Below are 16,349 nucleotides of genomic sequence, written 5' to 3'. Positions count from 1 at the left end.
CACTTGAAGTCAAGTTCGAAACCAGCCTGGACAACATGGTCTCTACAAAACTTAGCCAGGCATGGTGGCACATGCCTTGTAATTCCAACTACTCCTGAGGCAGAGGCAGAAGAATCGTCTGAACCTGGGAGGTGGAGGCTACAGTGACCTGACATGTCACTGCACTCCAGCCTGGGTAGCAGAGAAAGAGTCTGTCTCAAAAAGAAAAAAAAAAAGCTGAAATGTGAACTATATTGCTATTCCACCAAAGTAAAAAGGATGTGCTTGCTAAGTAGCTTAAAATATATATAAAGTACTGGTGGGACCAAATCACCGGGAGGGCAGGTTCAGTTGTATGCCATGACAGCAAAAGACAGCTAAAAGAAACAAATCAAGATGGAGATTTTCATCAAAAATGTAATTACATCTACATTTGAATAAGTGTTCATTAAATTTCAGAGGAATAATGATCAACTATTGATACATAAAGCAAATGTGTGCAATTTTGTTTAAAAATTGTTTATAATTGGAAAATTTCTAAATCATAAACTTGTTTATACACAGATTTCTATCTTTTTACCCATCTTCCCACTCCCAGTCCCTCCCTGCCAGTTTCTCGGCTCCAATATACTGCTTTATTTTTAGCAGAAATAGGAAAATGTTGATAGAATGAAGAAATGAACCTGTGGTGTTCCGGACAGAACTTCAGATCTCAATTTTATTTATTCTTTGGCCCTGTCTTGGGGAACTTTAAAAGCATATTAGTGGGTAAAATGAATTATGTATCTACATACTTTGGAGACTCATAATCTGAAGCCAGAATAACTGGGATGACTCTTCAGTCAGCAGGATGTTAAGTTTGGCCAGAAGGACTTTCCAACATTATTTACTTAGTTTACAGATATTACAGACTATAAGGTCTTTCTTAAAGAATGTTGGAATCTGGCTATCAGATGCAAGAACCAAATGAATAAAACAAGCATTGCATTTGAAGGTCAAGACAGTCCCGACCTGAAAAAATGGTCGTTCAAGGACAACGGGATAAGAAGAGATAAAGGATGACAAAATTAGGCAGATTTAAGCAATAACAATATTTAGAAGATCATAAATCCAGAAAATGGGAGCTATTACTTTAGAAACGCTAACACTAACCCCCATCTCTTTGCGCCATCCCTCCCAAACCCAAGCTCAACCTTAACCTGCAATGTCCTGCCAAACTTGCCCAAAAACATTCATTCTCTGTTGGTGAGGGTGTTGACCCTCTGTCCTTCCAAATTACTTTTTGCTTCTAAGGTGGCCTCCTAGCTTTTAAAGACAGGCCCCAAATAAACACTTGTAGAAATAGCATAGGGCAGTTTTTGCAGTAATTACAATCTATTTTATTGAAGTGCTGCTCACTTACACTGTTACTCAAAATGATAGGAAAAGAAAGGTAGGGGAACAGGAACGATGAACTTAAACTGCACAATTCTGATAAATCAAAATAACAAATACCAGGTATTAGGTACTATTCCAAGCACTTTACATAATATTAGCTGATTTACTTTATAAAAACAACCCTATGACATAGATTAGTATTATCCTCCTCATTTTACAGAGAAGAAAACCCAACTCAAACCTAGGTAATCTAGTCATTACATTTCAAAATCCCTCCCCCTTAATTTTTTCCCCCTTTTGGGAGCCAGGAACTAAAGACTAGGACATTCAAAAATAATTGCATATATGGAGAAAATCATAACATGACTATTCATGGCCATGGAAAGGTACAGGCTCAAAAAGGAGCTGTGAAGACCTTAAGTTTGTACCTCAGGCTGATCCTTGACATAGAGAAAGCCTATAACAATAGAAACAAAAAAATAGAAACAAAAAAAATAGTAAGCCTTGGGGAAGAGGAAGAATCAGATTCCCAGAGTTACCACATTATAACATTCAAATACCCAGTTTTCAGCAAAAAACCACAATGCATGAAAATCCAAAGAAAAATATGGCCCATTCAAAGGAAAACAAATCAGAAACTGTCCCGGAATGAAAAAGGCCCGATGACAGATCTACTCAAAGACTATGTATGCACAAAATGTAAATATAAAGAGAAAACCTTAAAAAAAAAAAAAAGGAAAAAATCCTAGAGCTGAAAGTATAACTAAAATGAAAAATTCGCTAGAGGAATTCACAGGCAGATTTAAGTGGGCAGAAGAAAGAATCACTGAACTTGAAGACAGGACAATGGACATTATCGAGTTTAAGGAACAGAAAGAATAAAATGAAGAAAAGTGAACACAGCCTAAGGCACCTATGGAATGGCATCAAATGACCCAATATATGTTTTGTGGAACTATCAAAAGAAGGGGGCAGAGAGAATATTTGAAGAAATAATGAAAACTTCCCAAATTTGATGAAAGACATTAATATAAATATCCAAGAAATTCAATGAAATCCAAGTGAGATGAACTTAAAAGAGACCCACACTGACACACGGTACAATCAAACTGTCAAAAGACAAAGATTGGCCAGGTGTGGTGGCATGTGCCTGTAGTCCCAGCTACTTGACAGGACTGAGGCAGGAGAACTGCTTGAATCTGGAAGGTCGAGGCTGTAGTGAGCCGAGATCACACCACTATACTATAGCCAGGGTTACAGAGTAAGACTCTGTCTCAAAAAAAAAAAAAAAAAAAAAAGAATCTTCAAAGCAGCAAGAGAGAAGCAACTCATCACATACAAGGGATGGTCAATAAGATTATCCCCAGATTTCTCATCACTAGTTTTGGAGAACAGAAAGCAGTGAGCCAATAAAGACGCTCCTCAACTTATCTTATGATGGGGAGTTTACATCCTTATAAACCCTGCATAAGTTGATAATATTGTCAGTCAAAAATTCACTTCATACATCTAACTTACTGAACATCATAACTTAGCCTAGCCTACCTTAAACATGGTCAGAATATTTACATTACCCTACAGTTTGGCAAAATCATCTAACACAAAAACCATTTTTAAAGTGAATATCCCATGTAACTTATTGAATATTGTACTGAAAGTGAAAAACAGAATGGTTGAACAGGTACTTGAAGTATGGTGTTTACTGAATGTGTATCACGTTCACACCATCATAAGGTAAAAAAATCGTAAGTCAAACCATTGTAAGTGTAGGACTATCTGCATATTCAAAATACTAAAAGAAAAAACAACTGTCAATCAAGAATCCTACTGATTCTTGATTCTTTTGGCCAATCCTGGAAAAATTGTCCTTTAAAAGTGGGAGACAAATTAAGACATTCTTGGGTAAACAAAAGCTAAGGAAGTTTGTTACCAGTAACCTGCCATGCAAGAAATGTCCAAGGATGCTACATGGTGAAATGAAAGGATGCAGACAGTAACTCAAAGCCAAATGAAGAAACAAGTAACTCAATAAAGGTAAACACATAGGCAATTATAAAAGATAGTATTACAGTAACATGGTTACTATCAAAATTAATGCAGCAGCATATCAACGGGATCATATACCATAACAAGTAGGATTTATTCCTGGAATGCAAGATGGTACAATATATGAAAATTGATCAGTGTAATACACTGTATTAACAGAATAAATGAAAAAAATACATGCTCATCTCAGTGCAGAAAAAGCATCTGACAACATGCAACACCCTATCATGATAAAAACTCAACAAACTAGGAAGATAAAGAAACTACCTCAACATAGTAAAGGCCATGTATGAAAAACCCACAGCAAAGATCATAGTTAGTATTGAATGACATTTCTTCTAAGATCAGAAATAAGGCAGGGATGCCCACTTTCGCCATTTCTATTCAACTATTCCTGGAAGTTCTAGCTACAGCAGTTAGATAAAATAAATAAAAGGTATTCAAGTTAGAAAAGAAGAAGTAAAATTACCTCTGTTGTCAGGTCATACAATCGTCTATGTAGAAAACCAGAAAGATTCCACAAAAAACTGTTAAAACTAATCAATGAATTAAGTAAAGTGGCAGGATACACAGTCAATACACAAAAAATCAGTTGCATTTCTATACACTGACAATGAACACGCTGAGAAGGAAATTACAAATCAAATTCCATTTACACTATCATCAAAAAGAATACTTAGGGCCGGGCGCGGTGGCTCACGCCTGTAATCCCAGCACTTTGGGAGGTCGAGACGGGTGGATCATGAGGTCAGGAGATCGAGACCATCCTGGCTAATACAGTGAAACCCTGTCTCTACTAAAAATACAAAAAATTGCGGGCGCCTGTAGTCCCAGCTACTCGGGAGGCTGAGGCAGGAGAATGGCGTGAACCTGGGAGGCGGAGCTTGCAGTGAGCTGAGATCCGGCCACTGCACTCCAGCCTGGGCGACAGAGCAAGACTCCGTCTCAAAAAAAAAAATTAATAAAAAAAATTTTTAAAAAAATGCAAAAAATTAGCCGGGTGCAGTTGCGGGCGCCTGTAGTCCCAGCTACACGGGAGGCTGAGGCAGGAGAATGGCGTGAACCCGGGAGGCAGAGCTTGCAGTGAGTGGAGATCGCTCCACCGCACTCTAGCCTGGGTGACAGAGCGAGACTCCGTCTCAAAAAAAAAAAAAAAAAAAAAAAAACAGAAAAAAAGAATACTTAGAATTAACCAAGGAAGTGAAAGACTTATACAATGAAAACTACAAAACACTGATGACTGGGCACAGTGGCTCAAGCTTGTAATCCCAGAAGTTTGGGAGGCTGAGGCAGGTGGATCACTTGAGGTCAGGTGTTCGATAACAGCCTGGCCAACATAGTGAAACCCTGTCTCTACTAAAAATACAAAAATTAGCCAGACATGATGGTGGGAGCCTGTAATCCCAGCTACTTGGGAGGCTGAGATGGGAGAATCGCTTGAATCTGAGAGGCAGAGATTGCAGTGAGCAGAGATCACACCACTGCACTTCAGCCTGGGCAACAGAGCAAGACTCTGTCTAAAAAAACAAAACAAAACAAAAAAAACAGCAACAACAACAAAAAAAACCAACTACAAAACATTGCTGAGATAAAGAAGACATAAGTAAATAAAAACACATCCCATGCTCATGGATCAGAAAACTTAATATTAAGATAAAAATACTGTTCAAAATGATATACAGATTCAGTGTAATCCCTACCAAAATCTCAACGACATTTTTTGTAGAAGTAGAAAAACCCATCTAAAAATTCACGTGGAATCTTGAGACCCCAAATAATCAAAACAATCTTGAAAATAGAAGAAAAAACTGGAAGACTCACACACAGTCATTTCAAAACTTAACGCAATGCTATAGTAATCAAAACAACGTGGTACCAGCATATACACAGACTTATAGACCAATAGATTATAATAAAAACCCAGAAGTAAAAATGCTTAGATGTGGTCAAATGAATTTTGACAAAGGGGCCAACACCATTCAATAGGGAAGGGGCAGTCATTTCAACAAATGGTGCTGGTAAAATTGGATAACCATGTGTGAAAGAATGAAGTTGGACCCTTATGTAACACCATATATAGAAATTAACTCAAAAGCGATCATAAATGTAAGACATAAAGCTGGAACACTTTTGGAAGAAGACAGAGGGTCAAATCTTCACAACATTGGATTTGGCAGTGATTTCTTAGATATGACACCAAAGGCACCAGCAACACAAGAAAAAAATAGGCACATTGAACTTCATAAAAATTAAAGCATTTTATACATCAAAAGACACTCTCAACAGATTAAAAAGGCAACCCATAAAACAGACAAAAATATTTTTAAATTAGATATCTAATAAAGGATTGATACCCAGAATATATTGTATAGAGAACTCTTATAATTCAACAAGAACCCAATCCAAAACTAGGCAAACAGTTCAAGTAAACATTTTTCAAAGAAGATATACAAATGGCCAATAAGCAAATGAAAAGGTGCTTAACATTACTAGTCATTAGGGAAATGTAAATCAAAACCATGACGACATATGACCTCCCATCCTCTAGGATAGTTGCTATGAAATAAAGAAAAAAGAAAACAGTCATAGTGACTCATGCCTGTAATCTCAGTTCTTTGGGAGGCTGAGGAGGGAGGACTGCTTGAGGCCAGGCATTTCAGACCAGCCTGAGCAACAGTGAGGTCCTGTCTCTACAAAAAATTTAAAAATTAGCCAGACATGGTACTGCAGGCTTATAGTTCCAGCTGCTCAGGAGGCTGAGGTGGGAAGATCACTTGAGCCTAGGAGTTCGAGACTGCAGTGAGCTATAACTGTGCCACTGTGCTCCAGCCTAGGCAACAGACAAAGACCTTGTCTCTTAAAAGGCTCACGCCTATAATCACAGCACTTTGGGAGGCGAAGGCGGGTGGCTCACTTGAGGTCAGGAGTTTGAGACCAGCCTGACCAACAGGGCAAAACCCCATCTCTACTAAAAACACAAAAATTAGCTGGACGTGGTGGTGCACACTTGTAATTACAGCTACTCAGGAGGCTGAGGCAGGAGAAATGCTTGAACCCAGGAGGCAGAGGTTACAGTGAGCTGAGATCACACCATTGCACTCCAGCCTGGGCAACAGAGTGATACACTGTCTCAATAATAATAATAATAATAAAAACAAATCTCATCCAAAAAATTCTTCCCAGAAACATCCAGAATAATTTTTGACCAAACATCTGGGACCATGGCCCAGTCAAGTTGACCCATAAAATTAATCATGGAGGCATCTTTCTTGGTGAGACTGTGCTGGTCTGCTTGCAATAGACAACATTGAGTTGAGCAGTTAGTTGTCTCCTTAATGAAGCTAGATTGAAGTTCTCAGTGTAATCAGGCAAAATAATCTCAGAAATCCTCAAAACCACAGGCATGAAAGAGGTCATACAAATTTTAATTTTTTCCCTTCATTAAAAAATGATTTTTCTTATGAAATATTTTAAACACAAAGAAAGTACCAAGAAAAATACAACACCAGTGATATAACAAATGTTATATCTATTCTCCAGGTACAATGAATATTAACAGCCATATTTACTTCCTATCTGTTTTTCTTAAGAAATAAAACTTGCCAGGGCAGGCATGGTGGCTCATACCTGTAATCCCAGTGCTTTTGAGAGGCTGAGGTAGGCAGATCACTTGAGGTCAGGAGTTTGAGACCAGCCTGGCTAACAAGGCAAAACCCCGTCTCTATTAAAAATACAAAAATTATCTGGATGTGCTGGCAGGCACCCATAGTTCTAGCTACTTGGGAGACTGAGGCAGGAGAATTGCTTGAATGCAGGAGACAGAGCTGGCATTGAGCCTAGATGGTGCTACTGTACTCCAGCCTGGGCTGGGCAGCAGAGTAAGACTCTATCTCAAAAAAAAAAAAGAAAAGAAAATCCTGCCATATAGAATTAAGGCCCCCTTGTTACTTTTTGATCCCATTTCCTTTCCTTGTCTCCTTCTCCAAGGGTGAACCTCTCTTCTGAAGCTGTGATTTCCATCTATATTTTATGCTGTAAACATATATATTATAATGAAAATATATAGTATTGTGCTTAACATTTAAATGGGATCATGTTACACATAATGTTTTCTTCCAACGTTGTTATTGGGATTTGTCCTTGCTTATACATATAGACAACCTCATTCATTTTACCTATCATGCGGTGTTTTATTATATATATATGTAATATATGTATACACACGTATGATACACATGTATCATTATTCATCTCTTCTACGTTTGCTGTAACTTTTTTGCTATTACAGAAAATGATGTGGTGTACACCCTTGAACATGTCTCACTGTAAACATGATCATTTCTTCAGAGTATATATCTAGAGGCAGAATTACTAGGAGGTAGGCTATGTGCATCTTTAATTATACTGCATATTGCTAAATGCCCATGAAACTGATTATACCAGTATATACTCCTACCAGCTGTACTTGAGAATGTTTCCCTGTGTACTTGCCAGTTCTTGATACTGCCAGATTTTGATTTTCCATTCCTCTTATGGGTGCACAGTGGAATCTTATTTTAATTTGTACTAATTTATAGTGAGATTGAGCTCATATTTTACTGGCTGGATAAGTAGGTCTTCTGTAATTACTTACACAGATCTTTTGACCATTTTTCTAGTGAATTGATTTTTTATATTGACCTGTAGGATTTCATATATTGTAGATACTGATCCTTTGTCAATCATATGAGTTACATATGTATTCTCCTAGTTTGTGACTTGTCTTTTGACACATTTTAAGGGAGAGGAGTTTTTCATTTCAATGAGGTTAAATTTAGCTATTTTTCCTTTATGGTTTTTGCTTGTTGTGTCATGCACAATCCACCCATAATTTATTTTTGCATATAATATGAGACATGGAGACTTTATTATGTAAAAGTATGTACTATATAAAATTTACCACCTTAATCATTTTGTTGTTACTGTTTTGAGACAGAGTCTCACTCTCGTTGCCCAGGCTGGAGTGCAGTGGCATGATCTTGGGCATACCGTAACCTCTGCCTCCCAGGTTCAAGCAATTCTCCTGCCTCAGCCTCCTGAGTAGCTGGGATTACAGGCACTTGCCACTAAGACTGGCTAATTTTCGTATTTTTAGTAGAGATGGAGTTTCATCATGTTGGCCAGGGTGGTCCTGAACTCCTGACCTCAGGTGATCCACCCGCCTCGGCCTCCCAAAGTGCTGGGACAACCATTTTTAAGTGTACTATTCAGTGTTAAATGCATCCATAATATTGTACAATTGGCCAGTTGTGGTGGCTCCCACCTATAATCCCAGCACATTGGGTGGCCAAGGCAGGTGGATCCCTTGAGCCCAGGAGTTTGAGACTAACAACTCAAACCTGGCAAACTCCATCTCTACAAAAAAAAAAAATACAAAAAAATACAAAAAAATTTGCCAGGCATGGTGGTGCATGCCTGTAGTCCTAGCTGCCTGGGAGGCTAATGCAGGAGGATCGCATGAGTCTAGGACGCAGAGGTTGCAGTGAGCCAAGATCACACCATGCACTCTAGTCTGGAAGACAGTGCCAGATCCTGCCTCAAAAAAAAAAAAAAAAAAGCTGCACAGATATTATCACCATCCATCTGCAGAAGTCGTTTCACCTTGTAAAACTGAAACTACCCATTTAATAATGCTCCATTCACCACCAACCCCCAGCAACTACCACGTGCTTTCTTTCTCTATGATTTTGACTATTCTAAATACCTCATATAAGTAGAATTGTACAGTATTTGTCTTTTGGTGACTGGTTTATTTCATTTAGTATCATGTCCTCAAGATTTATTCATGTTGTCATATATGTCAGAATTTCCTCCCTTTTTGAAGTAGAATAATATTCCATTCTATGGATGGACCACATTTTGCTTTCCCATTATCTGTTGCTTCCGTGTTTCAGGTATTGTGAATAGTGCTGCTGAGAACACAGGTGCGGAAATCTCTCTTGGAGAGTCTGCTTTCAGTTCTTTTGGGTATTTACCCAATGGAATTGGAATTTCAGGATCATAGGGTAATTCTGTGGTTTTACTTTGTAGAAACTGGCCATACTGTTTTCCATAGTGGCTATGCTATACTATTTTACCTTCCCACCAACAGTGGCTATGCTATACTATTTTACCTTTCCACCAACAGTGGCTATGCTATACTATTTTACCTTCCCACCAACAGTGGCTATGCTATACTATTTTACCTTCCCACCAACAGTGGCTATGCTATACTATTTTACCTTTCCACCAACAGTGCACAAGAATTTCAATTCCTCCCCATCCTTGCCAGCACTTGTTATTTTTCTTTTTCTTTTCTTTTTTTTTTCTTAAAGGTCTTAAAAGAAAAGGTCTTTTCTTTTAAGAGACAAGGTCTTTGTTGCCTAGGCTGGAGCACAGTGGCACAATTATAGCTCACTGCAGTCTCGAACTCCTAGGCTCAAGTGATCTTCCCACCTCAGCCTCCTGAGCAGCTGGAACTATAAGCCTGCAGTACCATGTCTGGCTAATTTTTTAATTTTAACCTGGCCTTGGATGAGATTTAAATGGGAGGACTTGGAGTAAAGCAGATTACCCTCCATAATGTGTGTGGGTTTTGTCCAGTCAGTTGAAGGCCTTACTATGACAAAGGCTGACCTCCCCTGAGCAGGAAGGGATGCTGCCAGCAGGAGGCATTTGGATGGAAAAGGCCATTCCTCCCCACATGTCCAGCCTTCCCTCCTACCCTGTCAGATTTGGGACTTACCAAGCCTCTATAATCACGCGAGTCAATTCCTTAAGAAGTCAGCCAAAGGGAGGCATGCAGGAAGAGCAACTGCAAGAACCCTAAGGTAGGGACAATGTGGTGTGTCTGCGGGATGGAAGGGAGGCCTGGAGAGGTGACCAAGGCAGGGACGGTGGCTTGAGATGGGTCTGGAGCAACAGACAGGGGCAGATCAAGTAGGCATTGTGGATCACAGGGAGGAGTTTGGAACTTTTTCATTGTAAATCTTCAATTTACAATTGTGTAAGTTTATGGGATACCAGGTGATGTTATGATTTATGAACCCAATGTGGAATAATTAAATCAAACTAATTAACACATCCATCACCTAAAATACTTAGCATTTTTTTTTTTCTGGTAAGAACATTCAAAATTTACTCCTTTGGCACTTTTGAAACATACCATACTCTATTAACTACATTTATCATGCTGTGAAATAGAACGTTCTGTTCTCTTCTCTGCTTCCCTAACCCTCCCCCATCCCCTATGTTCCTTCTCTCCATTGATAGCCCAGCCACCTTCCTCCCAGCCACAAAAGCCAGAAGTCCAATAGTCTTCAATCCCTTTGTCCTCTCCTACTCACTCCCATCCTTATCTCGAGCTAAATTGAGAGAAAAAGGTGAAAGTATAAAACTTTGTGGGATGAAAAAGTAGGCAACCAAAATAGCATCTTACGAAGGGTAATTCATGGTGGATGTGACAAAGGAAAGAAGATAATAAACCTACAAAGGGCTACCATTTTAATATTTCAGAATAGGTTTCCTGGTGATAATTATATTTCAAGGAGATAAGATGTGATGCATATTCTCTTTATCCTGAAAATGTGAAATTGTATCTTCTTGAAACTGAAAATAGAGATGTATACTGACTATGTGGCTATGTCCTGGTTATTAATTATACATTTTTTTATTTTGCTTATGAGTCTGAAAAATATGTGTATAAGTGAAAATAAATCGAAAATAAGCACACCTGAATGAGTTACGTTATGTAAAACTCAACAGTCATATTTTTTAACCAAAGCTCCAACTCGATTTTTAGTCTGTGTCTTCCTAGCTTTCAGCCTTTCAAACAGAACTGCCTGTTAAAGTCCCAGGGTTTTTAATAACAACTGACATTTTCCATTTCTTACTCCCTGCTGTTAAAAAAACTACCAATCTTACAATCAGAGATGACAGCCTCTTCTGTCCAAAGACACAGAAACTACAAAGTGGCTGATTTCCTCGGTGCTTATTTTAAAAAGGAAAGCAAGGCATTATCAGGCAGCTGAGACAGCCACGGCTAACGCATAATTGCCCCACGTTCTTTCTGTTCATCTCTGACACCATCATCTCTTCCCCAGTGTCTGAAAGCAGAAAGGAAGGAGGCTTGCAACTTCATCCTGGGAAGGAGAAGGGACTCCTCTGGGATGGACACTTAACGAAATCTGAATCGCCAAAGAACAAACACTTCCAAGAGAAACCAGACAGTTCTGCTGTGACGCCAGACAGACAGTTCCGCTGTGACGCCAGACAGTTCCGCTGTGACATTCTGACCGCACAAGCAGCCCTTTAGGAGAAAGCCTATCACAAATAACTGTTCCTTTTAGAAAGTTTCCCATGCTATGTGTTTGGGAGTTTACTTTTTGTGGTATATTTATGTGTGAGATGACACTACTTCGAGGAAAGATGTCTTAAACATAATTCAAACCAAGACATCCTGAGGACAAACATACTCTGGGAGGGGACCGTATTTTTGTTTTAAAGCACCTTTAGTTGTCCATATAGCCAATTAGTCCAATTCAACCATGGACCTTATGGAAGTCAACTGAGCCAAGAAGCCACTCACTTTTCTTGAGATCCAAGAAACAGAGAGGTCCGTGAAGTATCCGCTGGGTGGAAGAGGGGCGTGAATCAAGTTTCTTGAGTCAAATACGGAAAATGTTTACTAACTGGTATCTGCTCAGGATCCAACCACCTATGTTGCACACTCAACTACATACTGGGAACAAGGGATCAAAGCCAGTTTTCACTTACAAGACCACAAAGTTCAACTCCTTCATTTAACAGATGGGGAAAATGAGACTTAGATAAATTGGTTTCCTACAGAAAAAAACAATGATTTGTTCAAGGTTGCTCAGCCAGCGTCCTATCCAGCTTCCCACCCCCATAACTGTGTCTCCCTCGGTGGAAGGAAAAGGTGACCATTTGATGGAAGTTGAATCAAACAACCGAGTGGTAAGTCACCAGGAATATCACTTTTCCCTCCCGTCCTGTGGGTTTTATTTGTGGCGATAAATCTATCCCACAGTGAATACAGTGCCCGTGAATGCTGACTGCCTTCTAAACAGTCATGAGAATGCAGCTTACTGAGGCGTCTTTGAAACACTGCTTTGTGAAAATCATCTGAAAGACTCTTTTTGGGCAGCACCAATAAATGGAAGCTTTTATTCTGTCTTCCTGGTGGATTAGCACAGCTTCATCCGCCCTGAGACGAAACGCCATTGAGGAAATCTCTGCACTCACCATGGAACCAGGGGGCTATGGTGTCTGAAGTTTTCTGGTAGCCTGCTCGAAGTGGTAGCTGCTCCTCCTTAAACCACCGGATGATGTCCTCTTGGGCAGAGCTGGACACTGTCCTCACCACTCCCTGATTTCTGTTAAAAGTTTTTCAAGTTAGATTTAACTAATTTGAAAATAATGCCCTCAAAAGTCATATATATATGTGTGTATACGTACACACACACACATAGACATGCATATATATACACGCATGTCTACAGATACCAGAGGTGCCTTATACTTACAAATATATATACATGCAAATATATATACGTGTGTGTGTGTGTAGAGAGAGTGAGAGAATGGGAGGGAGAGAAAATGGGAGGGAGAGATAATTACATACATTTCATGATCTAATTCAATGACCTCAGCTAACAGGAGGCTGGACCCCCTACACACCACCATTATACACCTCCTCAAGGGCAGAAGAGGAAGGAATATAAATCTGTCACTTGTCCTTCCAGTCTTAAAGGGCTAGTTATAAGAATGATCCACTGCTGTGTTAACACATAGATTTAAATTCATTTGTATAGGAATTAGAAGCTCCATTAACTTTCAATTAACATCTGAAAAAAATAAGCATTAAAAGGCAAAATACACTTTTACCCCAGCACATTTTCCTGGAAAGCATGTATTTGCAAACAAAAGAAATCAAATGCAGTAAGACAGATTTCTTTCCTCATGTTTGCATTATTTGATTCACTCTTGTTTCTCTTTCCACTAACCTCCCTGACTTGCTTTCTCCTTTTCCACCCTTTGATGACATTTAGTTCTGCTAAAAAAAATAAAGAAAGAAAGAAATATAAAGTAAAAGGAAGAAGAGTATTTGAAGTTTGGTAAGACAAAGATACAGGCAGCAGAATCATTCTGAAATAGATTCAGTAGCAGAACTTAATTTCTAGGATGCAAGTCAATTTCTACTACAAAGAGTAGCCTTACAATGTAATAAACAGACTTCCAAGTCCTACTCAACAACCTACTAATTTTGAGCAGAATTCAATTTAAACACAACACAACCACCATTGCAGTCAGTGAACTATCCTGTCTGTAGAGGCACCTGCTGGGAGACAAGCGTCTATTTGAGCCAATGAGATGGGCTCTCCAGCCACCCTCCATAAACAGATACTGAGGGGGTCCAGTATCAGCTCCATCCCCTGCCACTGAAATCAAGGAACTACCCATTCCCTGCTGGAATCCACTAGGAGACTAGGAGACACACTTGTCTGCGTCATTAAAACAGTCTTCTGTACTGGAGTCCCTGACCAGTTTCCCCACACAGCCCCTGTACCCTCCTTGAGTTCTTCCTCAGGTCCATCAAGGAAGGAGAGCTGTGTAAATCATAGAGCCCTTGGGAGACTGGCAGCAAGCCTGGGCTTGGAGCGCCCTCTAGTGCTAAGATGGCTGCATTGGTCACAGGCTCAGGAAACATCAGTCGGCTTAGAATTTCTGGAAGGGCCTCTGTAAGACAGGCACAAATAAAGCCAGGCTGTGGAGAGTGGAATAAAAGCCTAATCCTTAAATGTGCAGATATTGTCACACATACACAAGCATCAAGAAGATTCAAATATGACCTCACCAAATGTACAAAATAAGATACCAGAGGTTGAGCCTAAAGTCATAGAGATGTGTGACCTCTGAAACAATTCAAAATAGCTGTTTTAAGGAAGCTTAACAAACTTCAAGAAATAACAGAAGTCAATTCAAAAACATATCGGGGAAATTTAGCAGAAAGACTGAAGTAATTTTAAAAAATCAAATCCTGGAGCTGAAAAAGGCAATGAATAAAATGAAAAATGCAATAGAGGGTTTCAATAGCACACCTGATCAAATGGAACAAATAATGAGCCAGAAGACAGGCTATTTGAAAATACACAGATCATAAAAAAGAAAAGAATGACATGAAGAAAGCTTCTGGGGTCTGTGGGGCAACATCAAAAGAGCAAATATTGCAGTTATTAGAGTTAAAGAGGGAATTCAGGCAGACAAAGGGGTTAAAAGCTTATGCAAAGAAATAACAGAAAACTTTCCAAACCTGGAAAAAAATTAATAGCCAAGCATAGGAAGGTCAAAGGTCACCAATCAGATTCAACCTACACAGGAATACCCCAAGACATACTATAATGAAACCCTCAGAGTGCAAAGACAAATACAGGATCCTAAAAGCAGCTAAAGAAACAAATAACATATAAGACAGATCCAATATACTCGATAGCAGACTTCTCAGAAGAAACCTTACAGGCCAGAAAGAAGTAAGATGATACAGGCTGAGCACTGAAGAAAAAAAAAAATGCAACCAAGAATACTGCACACAGCAAAGTATTCCTTCAAAAAAGGAGAGATAAAGATAGTTCCAGACAAACAGAAGCTGAGGGAATTTACCACTACCAGACATGTCCTATAAGAAATGCTAAAAAATAGTTCTTCAAACATAAACAGGATGCTACCATGATTTTTGTTCTAATACTATCATCATGATGTGTAAACCACTTATATCTTCAATATGAAGACTAAAAAGTGAACTACCAAAAATAACTTCAATAATTTCAGATACGTAATATAAAAATGTAAATCATCACATCAAAAATACAAAATGCTAGGAGAGAATGGAGGTAAAGTACAGTGTTTTTGTTTCTTTCCTTCACAAAGTTAAGTTTGTAAGTCTCTAAATTAACTTGTTATAACTATAGGATGTTTTCTGTAAGTCTTATAGTAACCACAAAGCAAAAACCTATAACAAATACACCAGAAATAAAAAGCAAGGAACCAAAACGTACTACTAGAGAAAAGCGCCTAACCACAAAGACCATAAGAGAAGAAAGGATCTACCGAATAACTAGAAAATAAGAAAGAAAATAGCCATAGTAAACCCTTATGCATCAATAATTACCTTGAATATCAATGGATAAATTCTCCAATTAAAAAGCATAGAGTGGCTAGATAAAAATAAAACAGGACCAAATTATACGTTGCCTACAAGGGGTTAACTTCACCTGTAAGGATATGCATAGTCCGAAAGGGAAAGAATGGGGAAAAAAAGGTTGTATGCAAATGGAAACCAGAAGACAACAGGAGTAGCTACATTTATATCATATAAAATAGACCTGAAGCTGAAAACTGTAAGAAGAGACAAAGAAGGCCAGTATACAATGATAAAGAGTTCAATACAGCAAGAACAGTTATAAATATATATGTACTCAATTAACATAGAAGCACTTAAATTTAGAAAGTAGATATTAATAGACCTAAATTGGGAGAAAGACTGCAATACAACAATAGTAGAGGACTTCAATACCCCACTTTCAACAATGAACAGATCATACCAACAGAAAATCAATAATTAAACCACACTCTAGAAGGTGCCTAACAGACATTTACAGACTATTCTGTCAACCAGCTGCAGAATACACAGTATCTCAACAGCAAACAGAATGCTCTCCAGGAATATATTAGGCCATAAAACAATTCTTAAATTGTTTTAAGTTAAAATTTATCAAAAAATCAGTAATAGGAGGAAAACTAGAAACAAATATATGGAAATTAAACATGCTCCTGAACAACCAATGGGTCAATAAATAAATTTCAGAAACCAAAAATTTTCTTGAGACGAGTGAAAATGGAAACAACATACC

At 38.6% G+C, this 16,349-nt stretch overlaps 1 protein-coding gene across 3 annotated transcripts in view; it reads right to left on the bottom strand.

The window, feature by feature from the left end:
* Positions 1–16,349, bottom strand: part of SH2D4A (SH2 domain containing 4A) — an 87,479-nt gene that overhangs the window by 9,913 nt on the left and 61,217 nt on the right. For all 3 annotated transcript variants that reach the window (XM_011979617.1, XM_011979619.1, XM_011979618.1), the window contains one exon: positions 12,685–12,815. In XM_011979617.1, the coding sequence (XP_011835007.1) occupies positions 12,685–12,815 (131 nt within the window). The remainder of the gene's footprint in view (positions 1–12,684; positions 12,816–16,349) is intronic.

Source organism: Mandrillus leucophaeus, unplaced genomic scaffold (genome assembly GCF_000951045.1).
Source record: "Mandrillus leucophaeus isolate KB7577 unplaced genomic scaffold, Mleu.le_1.0 Scaffold204, whole genome shotgun sequence".
Taxonomy (NCBI): Eukaryota; Metazoa; Chordata; class Mammalia; order Primates; family Cercopithecidae; genus Mandrillus; species Mandrillus leucophaeus.
Note: the sequence above shows the minus strand (reverse complement) of the source record. Positions and strands in the feature narration are given on the sequence as shown.